Here is a 16404-nt window from a genome sequence, read left to right as displayed (position 1 = left end):
GTACCTACTATTACGATCATAAAATTTTGGACATCAAACTTCTGTCACATTAAAAAAATTACTCTAAATCATGCTTTATTGAAACTGTCACATGAAAGATGAAATTGTTGTCAATTTGACACCGGTTCAAAATATAATTTTTTTAATATGCGAGTACATTTGGGTATTTGTTTTATATTTTTTATTAATTAAAACCTCGTTCTATTCCATTTGTCTGATTTTTACGACTTTTTGAATATTTTCTCGGTAAATCTGACATTCACATTTTCAAAATTGACACAATCAAAATTGAGGTTATTAATACATAAGGGTCGTTTTAGAGTGTATGACAGCACGATGACATTAGTGTCCAAAATTTTTTGATCGCAATAGTACTACATATTGCGAGCAAAAAAAGTGGGACATCAAACTTCTGTCAGTTTTGAAAAATTCAATGTAGTTTAAGCTTTATTGTCATTTTGCCTTTGATTATTGTCATTCGTATCCCACCTCCACCCGGCGGCACGGCAATTTTGCCGGAGTACATACACTATTACGGATAATACTATCAAGTAATAGTGCAGTGCTTATCAACATAATTACCGGCGTCTCGCCTCCACATTTTGACTTTTTTGTTTTATGTTCTGTGTCAATGTTAAGGAATTTCCTCACGATGTGACATGAGTATAATAATATACCTTTTTGAATTTCAACCACCAATGTGTTCTCTAAGTCTAAAATTTTTAAATTTTTAAAAAGAGATTGCGGTACTATTCCTGTTGCTGAAATTATAAATGGTAAAATCGAAATTTTTTCTAAACACCAAAGATTTCTCATAGCAACGGAGAGTTTTAAATATTTATTAATTTTTGTATTATATGTCTGTGTTATATTGTGTGAATTTGGAACAGCTATATCTAAAAGATATGCTTGCTTTTGTTGTTTATTTAAAATAATAATGTCTGGTCTGTTATGCTGAATGTGAATGTCAGTTAAAACTGTCCGATCAAAATATAATTTGTAATTGTCATTTTCTAAACAACTTTCTGGTTTATAAATGTAATGTGGTTGTGTATCCTTTAATAAATTGAATTTAACTGCTAAATTCATGTGTATAATTTTTGCGAATATATCATGACGTTTTTTATATTGGCTTTGAGCCAAAACGGTGCAAGAAGAAATGATGTGTTCAATGGTTTCCCCTTCAGTTCCGCAAATCCTACATTTATCAATGATCGATTGTAAACCGCATATGTGTTTTTTATAATTTCTTGTATTTATAACACAATCTTGTATTGCATAAAACCCTCAGTCTCAGGATGAATATTTGATTTTTTAAGCCATGCATGAGAAGCTTGAATATTAATTTCTGGCTGTTCTAGCTGTTTAAAATATCTCCCATGTAAAGACTTTTGTTTTATATTTGCTATAGTGTCAGGTATATTTGGCTCAACAATATCTGAAATTATATTATCACTTAAATTTAAAGGTGTGTAACCTTTATCCGCTGAAACCAATACCAAAGCATTAAAAAAAGTGTTATCACGAGCTCTATTGAGAAAATAATTTTTTAGTGAAGCAATTTGATTGTGTTGTAGAATTTCTAGATTTGAAAAACCCCTACCACGATTTTCGCGTGGTAAATTAAATCTTTCAATAGCAGATTTGGGGTGATGTTTACAAAATTTTGTAAAGAGAACTCTAGTTTGAATATTTATATTCTGTAAATTAGTTTTGGACCATTTTATAACACCAAAAGAATAGGTCAACAATGGAACAGCATATGTATTAACTGCTTTAATTAAATTATTACCGTTTAATTTTGATTTTAAAATAGATTTAATTCTTAAATAAAATTGTTTTTCTAAATTTTCTTTTATAATTGAATGTTGAATATGATTTGATTGATTAATACCTAAATATTTATAAAATTCTCTTTTATTTAAATTATAGAAATTTGACACTATTCTAGCTGACAGTTTAAAATTTTATTTTATACTCCTATTGTCTTTTTCCAAATGCCTTCTTCTTTTGATAAAGGTAGATTTTGATTCGGACTTTGCATTAAATAAATATTCACTACGTGCTTACTTACACTTATTCCCTACAATCTCCAATACTTAATGACAATTCAAAGTAGGGTTAGAATCAGATAAGGGTTATTATTTCACATTAAAAGTCAAGACAATGACGTTGATGTCCCATTTTTTTTGCCCGCAATTGTAAATTAATGTAGCGGTTATTGAATTAAAACGAAATATTTACTCCTTTCATTAAAAAATTTGAAATTTTTACAGAATGTTCTACAGCGATACACAATTATTCCTGAATTTTCTGAGAATTTTAAATCGATTAGAAGTGGATGTTTTCGCTCGGGCGGTAAAATTTGAATCACCCTGTACATTAATATTTTTGGAACGCCCCCAATATACAGAAAACAACCAACCGATCGTACTTACTTCAGTCAGGCAAAGATGTCGCCACAATTTTTATCAGAATTTAAAATATCTGTAATATCGATATGTGGAGTAATGAGTCCATTAAAAATACACACGACCTGCTGTATTTTAACCGGCCTGTTCAAAAGTGTAATTTGAGTGATCCCCGCAGAGCGCTAGTGTACGGGCGCATTTTGGGGATATTATTCATCTTAAAACATATTTTTCCGCATTTTTATTCTTTAGAAGCGCCAGAAGCGCCCGTAATGTGGCGCCCTCACCGGCGAAAATTGGCTCTTTCTCGGAAACATTTTCCCAATGCTTTTTTAATGAAATGAACAGGCCGGTTATTATACAGCAGGTCATGAAAATACATTACGAAAATGAATAACATGCCCCTATACTAGCGCTCTGCGGGGATCACTCAAACTACACTTTTGAACAGGCCGGTTATAATTATACAGCAAGCCGTGAGCTAAACAACGATTTTTGCATAACGCCGTTGTCGGCGATCGCGATTTTTAATAACGGCGATTTTAAAGCGCTATCGCGATTGCGACTTTTAATATCAATATCGCACGCACTCCAGGCGAAACTTTATGCCTGCAAAAAAGATTTCTACTATACCTGCATCTGCATTGGAACCTGTAAAATATTATAGAACACTGAATGTAATTCTGCTTCACTGGGCGAGAGGCGTGAAGAAGTCGTGAACGTTAAGGTACTAGATCAACACACTACGTATAGAGGTACCGCCATTCTATTTCTCGCGAGAGTGGATTGTAAGATAAAGATATCAAATGCAAATTTCACAAGTGAAATAAGGAAGACAATAGCTTTGGGGATTTTTTAATGAAGTAATGGCATTACTACAATGTCAAAAATTTGTTAGGTTATGTTGCCCATTATTAGTCAAAAATTTTTAACTGAAATGTTTTACTGGTTGCAGATATTTTTTTAATTAAAATTTACAAAACTACTAATAAAACCCAAACAAGTTACCAAATTTTTAATCGTTTAAAAATACAATATCAAAATATATTTTGAACTGCTCTTCTCATTCCCATACTTTTACTGTCACATTTTGACCACAATTAATACTTCTCAGAAGATTCGTAAAAGGGTAGTTTTGGTTAAAGGGAGTTTCGGGATTAGGGTTTAGTTGGGAAACAAATTCAGTTGCAAGGTGATCTACAGCAACTAAAATCAAGGAAAACAGTTTAGGTATTGAAACAGTACATAATTTTTCGTATCCCACCTCCACCCGGCGGCACGGCAATTTTGCCGGAGTACATACACTATTACGGATAATACTATCAAGTAATAGTGCAGTGCTTATCAACATAATTACCGGCGTCTCGCCTCCGCATTTTGACTTTTTTGTGTTTTATGTTCTGTGTCAATGTTAAGGAATTTCCTCACGATGTGACATGAGTATAATAATATACCTTTTTGAATTTCAACCACCAATGTGTTCTCTAAGTCCAAAATTTTTAAATTTTTAAAAAGAGATTGCGGTACTATTCCTGTTGCTGAAATTATAAATGGTAAAATCGAAATTTTTTCTAAACACCAAAGATTTCTCATAGCAACGGATAGTTCTAAATATTTATTAATTTTTGTATTATATGTTTGTGTTATATTGTGTGAATTTGGAACAGCTATATCTAAAAGATATGCTTGCTTTTGTTGTTTATTTAAAATAATAATGTCTGGCCTGTTATGCTGAATGTGAATGTCAGTTAAAACTGTGCGATCAAAATATAATTTGTAATTGTCATTTTCTAAACAACTTTCTGGTTTATAAATGTAATGTGGTTGTGTATCCTTTAATAAATTGAATTTAACTGCTAAATTCATGTGTATAATTTTTGCGAATATATCATGACGTTTTTTATATTCGCTTTGAGCCAAAACGGTGCAAGAAGAAATGATGTGTTCAATGGTTTCCCCTTCAGTTCCGCAAATCCTACATTTATCGATGATCGATTGTAAACCACATATGTGTTTTTTATAATTTCTTGTATTTATAACACGATCTTGTATTGCAAATATAAAACCCTCAGTCTCAGGATGAATATTTGATTTTTTAAGCCATGCATGAGAAGCTTGAATATTAATTTCTGGCTGTTCTAGCTCTTTAAAATATCTCCCATGTAAAGACTTTTGTTTTATATTTGCTATAGTGTCAGGTATATTTGGCTCAACAATATCTGAAATTACATTATCACTTAAATTTAAAGGTGTGTAACCTTTATCCGCTGAAACCAAAGCATTAAAAAAAGTGTTATCACGAGCTCTATTGAGAAAATAATTTTTTAATTTTATTTTTTTTTAATAATTATTGTTAATAAAATATATTAATAATGTAACTATTATAATAAAAAAAGTTATAGGTATAGGTAGCTGTTTAAACTATCAGACACAAAAATACCTATAATAAATATACCTATGTTCATAGGTTACAGTAACAGATGAGGGAAAACTTCAGGTTACAATCGCTGCAAATCTTCAGCTCAAAAGAAATCATCTTTACTAAAACGTTTCTGCAAATGAAAATAATATTAAGTACCTATACTGTAGCCACTTACCTATATCACCTAACATAAGAAAAACTAAATCTTTACTTTATTATGTAGATACTTACACAGCAGATTTGTAGTTGGTCTCAATTTTTTAGCCACTGTTCCCTCCGTACTCTGTTTTTGACTCCTAATACTCGTAGCTTGTTACTGCATATAAGTATACAGTGAATTTTTTTTAAGACTGGCCATAGGGTTTTACATGCTAATTTTTCAACCCCCTGTTAACTTTTGTTCCGATGAAAATATTCAAACCATTTTTGGAACAAAGTTGGAAGATCTTTTAAACTATCGGATAGATTACAATTCAATATCCCAAACTGTCGAAAAAGTTGTGAAAAAAATATTTTTAGCGCGCCAAAAGCGTCCAAAATTGGAGATCGTCAGGTGCTGATTGAGCCGACAATGGCGCTACTCTGGCGGCCGCTCGACGTACTATTATTTCGGCCGATTTCGGCGCCCTAAAAAATATTTTTTTCACAACTTTTTCAACGGTTTGGGATATTAAATTGTAATCTATCCGATAGTTTAAAAAATCTTCCAACTTTGTTCCAAAAATGGTTTGAATATTTTTATCGGAACAAAAGTTAACAGGGGGTTGAAAAATTAGCATGTAAAACTCTATGGCCAGTCTTAAAAAAAACTCACTGTATGTAACGGGTGTCTTACCGTTTGGAACATAAAACAATTTAAATCCATTTTTTCTAGAACTTGAACAGCCGCTAACACAACACTTGTTACTGACCATGTTAAAGTATTAAAATTAACGCAAGTAACTGAACCAAGTTAAAAGATGTAACGAGAATAAAGAAATAAATGACAATACTTAAACACAAACGAAAACTGTAACGAAATAATAAGTTAGGTGAATCGTGAACGAGGATTATTAAATATGCAGCAGAATAATGACACTAGTTTTTGTCAAATTACGTCAAATCATTTTTAGATTGTGTTTTTTTATCCCGTTTGAGTAGATTGTGCGTGTTGGAGCGGCCGGTCCAATTTAGTTTATGACGCCGCTTCCAATATTCCTGTCGACAATCATCCCCGGTGCCGGTACGTTGGTGGTCTCTTTCACAATAGTGGGAAAGTCCCGCCATCTGGCTCGTGCACATCTTGCAAAAGACCACCAGCGTACTACCCATGACGGAGAGGGGGTGCGAATTCACTTTTGTACATTTTCGTTAGTTTTAAGTTAGTTGATAAGCAAATGTAGAACCAGCAACACCAATACATCTTTGCATTAATCTGAAGCATCTATCCTTATTTTGAAATCACGGTCCACATTGTGCGAAACCCCTACGCGTAAAAAGAAAACCCTACCGGACACGCAATTGGCGTGTCATAGGTTCAAACTCCTGGGTGCGGAAACATCCGTCAAACTTCGTAGGAGGCAATTGAACCGAAACATTTTTTGGTCCTTCGAGCCGGATATGAACCAGCGACCTATGGATCGTAATCGAGATTGCGACGAATCCATCTGCAGGCCCAGAGGTTCCCGAGGCAGCGACGACACCCCCCGTAGAGCAAAGGAAAGTGCAGGTCAGTGGCTTCCTTCTCATCCACATTTCTTATCACTCACCAACCTTCCAAATTGTGTGCATACCTCAAATTGCGGTTTGAAGTAAAAACCATCGTTTAGTCAGAACGAATTTAGTCATTAAGGCGGTTGGTTACATTACATAACGTTCGGACATAACTTTCAAAATGCCTGAGCTATCATTAGCTGCATTAATCAAATCCAGAGGGGCATTGAAGGCCCGCCTCACAAAGTTTGTTTCGATGGTCGACGAGCTCAACCAAGAAAATCCGAATTTTGATCAACTAAAAATGAAATTTGAGAAATTTAAAAGCTTAGAGAGCGAATTTGACAGCGTCCAAAAACAAATCGAATCTCACGTTGAAGAAGATGCTGTAGACGAGCAGGTCGACTATCGCGAAGAGTTCGAAAACAATTTTATCGCAGCGGCGGTTCGCGTCAACAAAATTCTGGACGCCGCGAAATCGGAAACGCCAAACGGAAACACTCATCATTCGAATATATCGGTTACGAATCCGAACTTCGTACCGGTAGCGCTTCCGACTATGAGTTTACCTTCTTTCGATGGAAGCTGGGAGCAGTGGCTCTCATTTTATCAGAGATTTGATTCGCTAATTCACAGCAACGCATCTTTGTCGCCGATACAGAAATTTCAGTATTTAAATTCGTGCGTCACAGGAGAAGCCAGTAGCGTGATCAAATCTTTAGGCATCACCACCGAAAATTATCCAATCGCGATTGCTTTGCTGAAAGAAAGGTATGACGATCAACGTTTGATCATAAAAAATCACATTCGCGCGTTATTCGATTTACCTAACGTCACAAAAGATTCTCCCGCGTCTCTGAGGCAACTTATCGACAAGGTAGATTTGCACTTGAAAGTGTTAAACACGTTAGATGCGCCGACGGAAACATGGGATCTTCTAATAATCCATTTAATCGAATTAAAATTAGATGCATTTACCATGCGGGAATGGGAAACAACCAACAAAAAAACGATGCCAACGCTAAAGGACATGTACGCGTACCTCAAGGATCGCTGTCGCGTGTGGGAAGCGATCCAATTTCACAAAAACCCCGAAAAGAACCGTGACGTTCAATCCAAGTCAAATCCGCAACAGAAATCAAAAGCGCCGTTCACGAGATCTTCCTCCAACTTGGCTACGCAACAACCCTCGTGCAAGTTGTGCAATCAAAACCATTTTATGTATCAATGCAAACAATTTTTAAATTTGTCCGTTTCGGCTCGGATCGCCGAAGTCAAAAGATTAAAATTATGTTTCAATTGCTTGAGGAGCACCTCACATTCCGCGTCCCAATGCAAGTCAGGAGTTTGTAAAATTTGTAATAAAATGCACAACTCATTGCTCCATTTGACGGAACCCGCAGCACCTGTGACAACGAACGCGGCAGGGTCGTCTTATGACATCGCTTTGAAAAGGTTACACGGTCTTGAAAGACGATTAAAAAGATCTCCGGATTTGCGCGTTTCCTATCAATTGTTCTTGGACGAATATCAATCTTTGCATCACATGTCACCGGTAACAATTGAAGATCGCGAAATGTTCTCCAACGACGGGTATTTTTTACCTCATCACTCGGTAGTAAAAGAGTCCAGTGTTTCCACCAAATTGCGCTTAGTCTTTGACGCATCGGCCAAAACCTCTAACGGTGTCAGTCTAAACGACAAATTAATGGTAGGTCCGGTGGTACAACAGGATCTCTTTGCCATCATTACGCGTTTTCGGTTGCATAACATCGTGATATCCGCGGATATAACAAAAATGTATCGGCAAATACAATTGGACAAAGAGGACAGAAAGTACCAACGAATTTTATGGCGTCGCGACCCGTCCCATCCGGTTCAAGTTTACGAGCTTAACACGGTTACCTACGGCATGGCGTCATCGTCCTACCTGGCTACGCGATGCATACAACAGGTAGCGCTGGAAGAAGGCTCAAATAATCCCGAAGCTCAGCGGTCAATCATGCAGGACACGTATGTGGACGACCTGCTAACTGGAGCAAAAACGGTCCGCGAAGCGCGCGCGTTACGCGACAATGTAGTGGCAATCCTTGACAAAGGCTGTTTCCCGTTAAACAAATGGGCATCAAATTGCCCCGAGCTATTGCCCACGTTAAGTGAAAATGAAGTCATGGTGAATTTCGATAAACATGGCGACTCCAAAACATTAGGTCTATTATGGAATTGCACACATGACGCGTTAAAATATTCCATATGTCAGATCCAGTCAGGAAATCGGGTAACCAAGCGACGAATCTTATCAATCACCGCGCAGATTTTTGACCCTCTCGGTCTTGTGGGTCCGGTCATCCTAATTGCAAAATTAATGATCCAATCGCTATGGTCGTTAAATGTTGGGTGGGATGAGTCCGTCCCAATAAGGATCCTGACTACCTGGGATTCATTCATTGCCAGCTTACCTGAATTGAATCAGTTGGAGATTCCTCGGCAGGTAACTTCGAATCAGAATCCCATTGGATTCGAACTCCACGGTTTTTGCGATGCATCCGAACGCGCTTACGGAGCATGCATCTATATCAGATCCTTAAACACCGCGACACCCCATCAAACCCGGTTACTTTGCGCTAAATCTCGAGTGGCACCCCTCAAGACAATAACTCTCCCTCGCTTGGAGCTCTGCGGGGCGTTGTTGCTATCAAAGTTAATTGCTAGCCTAAGACAATCTTTGAATTTGCCCATCGCGAAGACATGCTGTTGGACGGACTCTCAAATCGTTTTGTCATGGTTAGCGGCCGAGCCAGCGACTTGGAAAACGTTCGTCGCAAACCGTGTTTCCGAGATTCAGGTGTTAACAAAAAATTGCGTCTGGAGTTACGTCAACACCAAAGACAATCCTGCGGACATAATCTCACGAGGCTGTTCACCCCGCGAATTGATTGATTCTCCATTATGGTGGCACGGGCCATCCTGGTTGTCAAACGAGGCACAGCATTGGCCGAAGTACTGTCAGACGAATCCAAACTTCGCCAACGATCAGGAGTTGCCGGAACAACGACGTGTGGTTGCTGTCGCGATAACTTCCGAGAAAATGTTACCACCAGATTTTTTGACTCGATTTTCATCGTTGCGCAAACTACAACGCGTGTTGTCGTATTGTTTACGATTCGCGGAAAATTGTCGAAAGCCCATCACGAAGCACACCGGTCCCTTGAAAGTGTCTGAAGTACAAAGATCAATGCTTATCATTTTAAAAAACGTACAGTATCAAGCGTTTAGTACCGAAATCAAAGAACTCGAAGGCGGTCGTCAAGTCAGCAAGAAAAGTCGTCTGACATCACTCAACCCTTTCCTCGACGATAGCGGACTCATACGTGTCGGAGGTCGTTTAAGAAATTCCGGCGCTCATTCGGACGTTAAGCACCCAATAGTGTTACCCAAGTGCGAAATCACCGAATTAATCATTCAAGCGGAGCACATCTCATTATTGCATGCCGGCCCTCAGGCTACATTGGCCTCTCTGCGACAAAGGTACTGGCCCATGTCGGGGCGCTCCGTGGTGCGGCGAATCATTCACAATTGCCTCAAATGCTTCCGAGCAAATCCGACGACATCGTCACAATTAATGGGTGATTTGCCCAAAGATCGCGTTCAACCGGCCCGACCTTTTCTCAACAGCGGCGTTGACTTTGGCGGTCCAGTGTACCTGAAAGAGGGTCGAGGTAGAGGCAAAAGGACGGTAAAGGGTTATATCGCCCTGTTTGTCTGCTTTGCGACCAAAGCGTTACATTTAGAGCTCGTCGGAGATTTGAGTTCTCAATCGTTTTTGGGCGCTCTCAAACGCTTCATATCCCGTCGCGGGCACGTTGCAAATTTATATTCGGACAACGGAACGAATTTTGTGGGTGCTCGTAATGAATTATCCGAACTTGGCGAAATGTTAAAGTCTCAAAAATTCGAACGCGATGTAATTGACCGGCTAGCCGATCGTACGGTCCGGTGGCATTTCATTCCTCCCCATAGTCCCCATCACGGTGGGATATGGGAGGCAGGTATCCGGTCCGTAAAGTCACACCTTAAAAGAGTGATTGGTCTGACATCACTAACATATGAGGAGATGCACACGGTATTAACACAGATCGAAGCCTGCCTGAATTCACGTCCTTTGACACCCATCTCCAACGACCCCAATGACCTAATCGCCCTTTCCCCAAGCCACTTCTTAATAGGTGATCTGCTCACTGCCCCCGTGGAGCATGACGTAACGCCTTTGCCCATCAACCGGCTGTCTCGATGGCAATATGTGGAACAACTTCGGCAGCATTTTTGGAAAAGGTGGTCCGTGGACTACCTGACGCAATTACAACCCCGCCGTAAGTGGAACCAGCGTCTTCCAAACATCGAAGTGGGCGAGTTAGCGGTCATCAAGGAAGACAATTCACCACCCCTTCAATGGCGCTTGGCACGTGTCGTTCGCCTACACCCAGGAAAGGATGGTTGTGTGCGTGTGGTGACTTTAAAAACTTCAAAAGGTGAAGTGACCCGCTCAATAAACAAAGTGTGTGTTTTACCCATGGCCTCTATGTGCAGTTAACCAGTGAGAGCGTTCGAACTTTTTTGAACTTTTAGTGATAGTGCCTATTTACCCATTTTTGTTTGTTTGTATTCATTTCGTTTTTTTTTTTTTTGTTTTTTGTTTTGTCGTTTGTTCTTTAGTCATAAGTTTCAATTGTACATGTGCACACCGATGTGTCATACATAATTGATTTGTATATACCGTTTAAATTTAATATTGAAGGAAGCCTTCAATGAGGGGCGGGATGTTGGAGCGGCCGGTCCAATTTAGTTTATGACGCCGCTTCCAATATTCCTGTCGACAATCATCCCCGGTGCCGGTACGTTGGTGGTCTCTTTCACAATAGTGGGAAAGTCCCGCCATCTGGCTCGTGCACATCTTGCAAAAGACCACCAGCGTACTACCCATGACGGAGAGGGGGTGCGAATTCACTTTTGTACATTTTCGTTAGTTTTAAGTTAGTTGATAAGCAAATGTAGAACCAGCAACACCAATACATCTTTGCATTAATCTGAAGCATCTATCCTTATTTTGAAATCACGGTCCACATTGTGCGAAACCCCTACGCGTAAAAAGAAAACCCTACCGGACACGCAATTGGCGTGTCATAGGTTCAAACTCCTGGGTGCGGAAACATCCGTCAAACTTCGTAGGAGGCAATTGAACCGAAACAGTGCGACAAGGACAGAAATAAAAAATCACTGATGGCGGTACCTCTATACGTAGTGTGTTGATCTAGTTACCTTAGTGAACATTTGTCTATACTTCGTCCAGCGAGAGATTGGGAGATTTTAAATTCTAGACTTGTATCCCAACATTACAATATGCACTAGAATACATTAATTAGAGCATAATTTCAGGGCAAAAATGTTACTGATTGAAGGATATATTTCAAATTTTACGTGCGCTAGGCACTACTTTCTCTACGTAGAATTTTGTGATTTTTATGTCAACCAATCTCTCGCTGGACAAACTATATAAAATCCATGAGCTTAAATGTAGCCCCTCTACTTACAAAGTGAACATTTAAACAAAATACATTTCGTTTCGCAATTTCGCTCTATTTCACTGAATGGGGTTAGCTGTGTTGCACAATTTGGCTTATTCTAAAAAAAATCACGGTTTTCGTCAATTGCGAATTTGCAAGGCGGTCTTAAGTTACAGGCCTGGACACTGGCTGTGTTGCCACATTCCCTGGTAGGCCATTCCATGACCTACGGTGTTACAAAAATTTTGAAACCAATAGACATTTAAAATAAATTTTGACAAGTCCTTGGTCAAATTCGTCAAACTGAATTAAAAATGTCATTTAAGTGTTGCGTATCAAATTGCAACTCAAATTATGCGTCTTTTTCTTCAAATTACGTAAGTAGCTAAATACTTTTATTTAAGTTTCCATCAAATGAGGAAACGAAGCCAATTTGGAAAGAGATTTTAAAAATCGAATAGTGAAGAATTCGCAAAAGTAACCATGCTTGTGCTAAAGATTTTAGCGGAACAGTTATTTATCAATGGGGACAAAATGAAGCGACTTGTGCCAAACGCGGTTCCAATAGCTTCTAATTACGAAGAAATTACACTTTGGGAAGAAATAATCAAAATTAGTAATGACGACACAATCACTGGCGAAAATCTTTTGGTTTTAAAAACGAATATTGAAATGAGACTGGGAAGCAAGTTACAAGAAATGGGATGGGATTTAGGCAATGGGGAGAACAAATTGTTATGTTTAAGTTGGAAATGCCCACCTCGCGTTAGTTTATAACCAAACAGTTTCAATAGTCCGGAACACAGCAGAGCATCTGAAATTTTATCAGTAATGAGCACTGTTATTTTTCTGTCCCTAAGGTGGTTTTAAACTACAGGGTCTCTATAAATGATTGTCGGGTCCAGCCAGCCATGGAAACTTGTCAAATTTTGAATGTGCCGCTTTGTTCGGTAAATAATGAATGTCATATTTTCAGGTTAAGTTGGTGGCTTTTAAGCAGAGACAAGTTTCAACTGTGTTTTGCTCCTGCTAACATTAATGTATTTATTATTTAATATCAACACCAACAGGGGAACAATTATTGCCCCCATCGTACCGCCACACAGTGTACAGGAATTGGTATGAGAACAAATCCAAACAGATAAATAATAAATATTGAGAACACCTTGTCCTTGTATGCCACTATACAATACTGCCTTTTTGTCTGCTTTCACATTTCTTGTTTTATGCTAGTGATAAATACGACCTAGACTGAATTGTCGAATACGGTATATACTCCCATTTTTTCTTCCAATATAAATAACAGTGTTTTTCATGACAAATAAGTCTCAATATAATCAAATTTATTCAACAACATAATTTATAACACTAAATAACGATAAAAAAATTGGATTTTTTTTATAAAGTAGATTGAAAATGTCCCCCATTAACTTCTAAACACTTGACAATTCTTCTGCTAAATGCAGTTCCACACGCCAATTTTTAAAACATGTAAAGGAGTCTCTACAAATTGTTGGTGCAGATTCTCAGCACTCCAAATTCTGAAATTGAGGTAATTTTGAAACCGATTACAATATTAAACACAACTTTGATAATCTGCAGGTTGGAGTTTTTGTACATTATTTTATAAGCATGCAGTTGTTGCCTATTTTTAATGATTTTGTGACAAGTGCTTCGTGGTACACCAGATCGTTGAGATAAATGGGCTACGGATATCTGTGGAGTCTTTTCCACCATTTCTTTCAAATCCTCGACTACTTCAAACACTGGTGGTCGTCCTGATGATTTACCCTTGTTAATTGTTCCGATTGTTGAAAATCTGTTCACAATTCGCCAAATGTGAATTAACAATCATCTTGAATGTTGTCCGGATATTTTGCTGGAATTCATTTTTACAAACAGATAATTCCCCATTAATAAACCTTCCACTTCGAAAGTAAAAAACAACCATGAACGTGTTCTATTCAACAGAATAAACCATTGTAAAGAAAATAAAGCTAAAACATAAAACATTAAAACATAACCTCAAAAATTTTGCCAGTCTGTTTACCTCTAAAAGCGGACGTACTTGCAATTTTTATTGAAAAACACAGATTTTTGGTGTTTATTAACTGTGATTAACTGCGACAAAACGAATATATGGAACGAAAACTCGACTGACAAGCGCGAACAAAACGTCATTAATGTCAGAAGTGACCGTGAAAACGAACTAGAATTTGGCATCGGTTTCAAAAAAGCGGAACAGTAAAATTTTTTTCCAAGGCTGGCTTGACCAGACAATCATTTATAGAGACCCTGTATATGTTACAATGCGATTACGCATTTTTGAACTGTCGTAAAATTAGATCACTCATATTTGACAAATGTAAATACAATGACAAGTTTAGTGGATTTCGATTTTTTTCACTAAATGTTGGTGAAACAATGTTGTCAGACTGTGGTAGGCCATTCCATAGCACACTGTCTTTGGTCAGTGTCATGGCCTGGTAAATGTAGATCGCCTTGGAATTTGCCATTTTAGGCAACTGTTGCCAACAGCTATTATTCATTAAGATTTTGAGTACTTTAGGTATTAATTTGTTTTTATTACTCCAACTCAACTTGATTTTCCTAATTGATAAAAATATCCAAGTCAAAAACTTTCCATTATAACTTGTCACTCTTTTAGACAGACATGTCATTTAAAATTTTGAAGTGGAGGTGACTGGGGCGAAGCAATGACGCGACAATAATGTTAAATTAGGTCCCCCTTTTTAACGCTAAAAACACCAGAGATGAACCGCTTGAACTTTTCGTGCGAACACTCAAGTATTACGAACTGCCTAAAGATACGTTTCTCTTCTAAATTTTACTGTTGATTGTATTGACACAAGCAGTTTGCAGATCGAATTTTAAAATTAATAATAACTTACATAAACAAGAAAAATTTGCCAATAGTTGTCACGTCTTAAAATTAACACGGAGAACTCTGTGATGTTTATATTTTGACATTGAAAGGTATAATATTGATTACAATACATATTCACTTGGAAAAATCCATTGTTAACTAGTTTCCCAATGAATGGAACATTTGATCTAACTAGGATAAATTGAAAGAATATAAGAATCGTGTGGAAAATCTCTATGTGTTTATACATTTGCAAGTATTAGAGTACAGCAATAGATCAGTTAATAATTTTTTATAGTCTCTAAAATGTGAATGTCTTATTCTTAAAAAAATCAGCTTGTACTGACACTAAGAATAATTACTTACAGAAGATATTTTATGGTAAGATAAGAGTCGTGTAATTTAATACATTTCAGAATTAAAGAAATTAAACAAAAAAAAATAGCGTGTGCTTAAGACCGCACGACAGAAGTGAAAACTTCTATGATGCTCGTTACTGATTTTAAAAGTAATTATGTAGGTATTCTACATATGTATAAGTAAATTAGGTATATTATTATGGATGATAGTACTTGGAGGAATAAGGAGCAAGGCATAAATAATTATAGCTATTAAGACAACAAGTGTTTTATAGACGATTTAAAAATCGAGATCGTAGTTTAAATCAGAGCGACCGCAGGGTGCGAGGATTTAATAGATCGAGATTTTTAAACTATAAAACACGCGTTGTCTTCAAGATTTTTTCTAACACTAACATCTTATTAGAAATTTTAATAAATTCAGAAATTATTTGAGGCGCGTCACAATACACAAAATGCGCAGATTGCCGTGGGTACTATGGTAATAATATCAACAAATTTGGAAAAAATTTTCATCGTTGAAATGTGCCAAAACGTTCCAGAAGTCTAAAAGTGCATACGAAAAGGTGTATGTTTCGTTTCAAGGCCGGAACAATGAAAAAAGCATCCGGAGGTAACGGAAGATGTCATTTTGGCTTTTCTTGATATGAGGTAGGTGTGTAGAACTTCATTAAAAGTTAATTCACATTACGGCAAGAATCATTTGAAGAAAATGTAAAGATTGCCAGTTTTCGATGGCCGGCCACTTGCATTGGATGAAACAACAGAAGATAAAGAAGAAGATGTTAGGAACAAGAGCACGAAGCTAATGTGGCAGTTCCAATTCAATAATTGTACTTTTCACTTTTGTGATAATTACTGTAAAAATGAGGAATAAAATGTTAGTATAAGATATTAGTGTTAGAAAAATAATATTTTTATATAATTGATTCAAAAAATTGAAATTCACGCATAGTTATCTGTGCATGAAGTGGGTCATTTTCTTACGTGTCTTTCTTTTTGCATTGTTAGTAAGATCGAAACCATAGAAACCATACAAAACAGTGTGTGAAATGCAATTTCACGCATACGA

At 37.2% G+C, this 16404-nt stretch overlaps 1 protein-coding gene and 1 long non-coding RNA gene across 2 annotated transcripts; one reads left to right on the top strand and one right to left on the bottom strand.

The window, feature by feature from the left end:
* Window positions 1-6781: 6781 nt before the first annotated feature.
* LOC138138599 (uncharacterized) lies at window positions 6782-11116 on the top strand. The gene has a single exon (XM_069058586.1). The coding sequence runs from the start codon at window positions 6782-6784 to the stop codon at window positions 11114-11116; it is 4335 nt and encodes a 1444-aa protein (XP_068914687.1).
* Window positions 11117-13412: 2296 nt separating this feature from the next.
* On the bottom strand, window positions 13413-14492 carry LOC138138400 (uncharacterized). Its single transcript, XR_011162024.1, has 2 exons — window positions 14137-14492; window positions 13413-14083 (listed from the first exon to the last, which is right to left on the bottom strand). It is a non-coding gene; the product is annotated as an uncharacterized lncRNA (long non-coding RNA).
* Between the last annotated feature and the right edge of the window lie 1912 nt (window positions 14493-16404).

The sequence above is a fragment of the Tenebrio molitor genome, chromosome 9 (assembly GCF_963966145.1).
Source record: "Tenebrio molitor chromosome 9, icTenMoli1.1, whole genome shotgun sequence".
In the NCBI taxonomy this organism is placed as follows: domain Eukaryota; kingdom Metazoa; phylum Arthropoda; class Insecta; order Coleoptera; family Tenebrionidae; genus Tenebrio; species Tenebrio molitor.
This window is presented reverse-complemented; position numbering and strand designations above follow the sequence as displayed.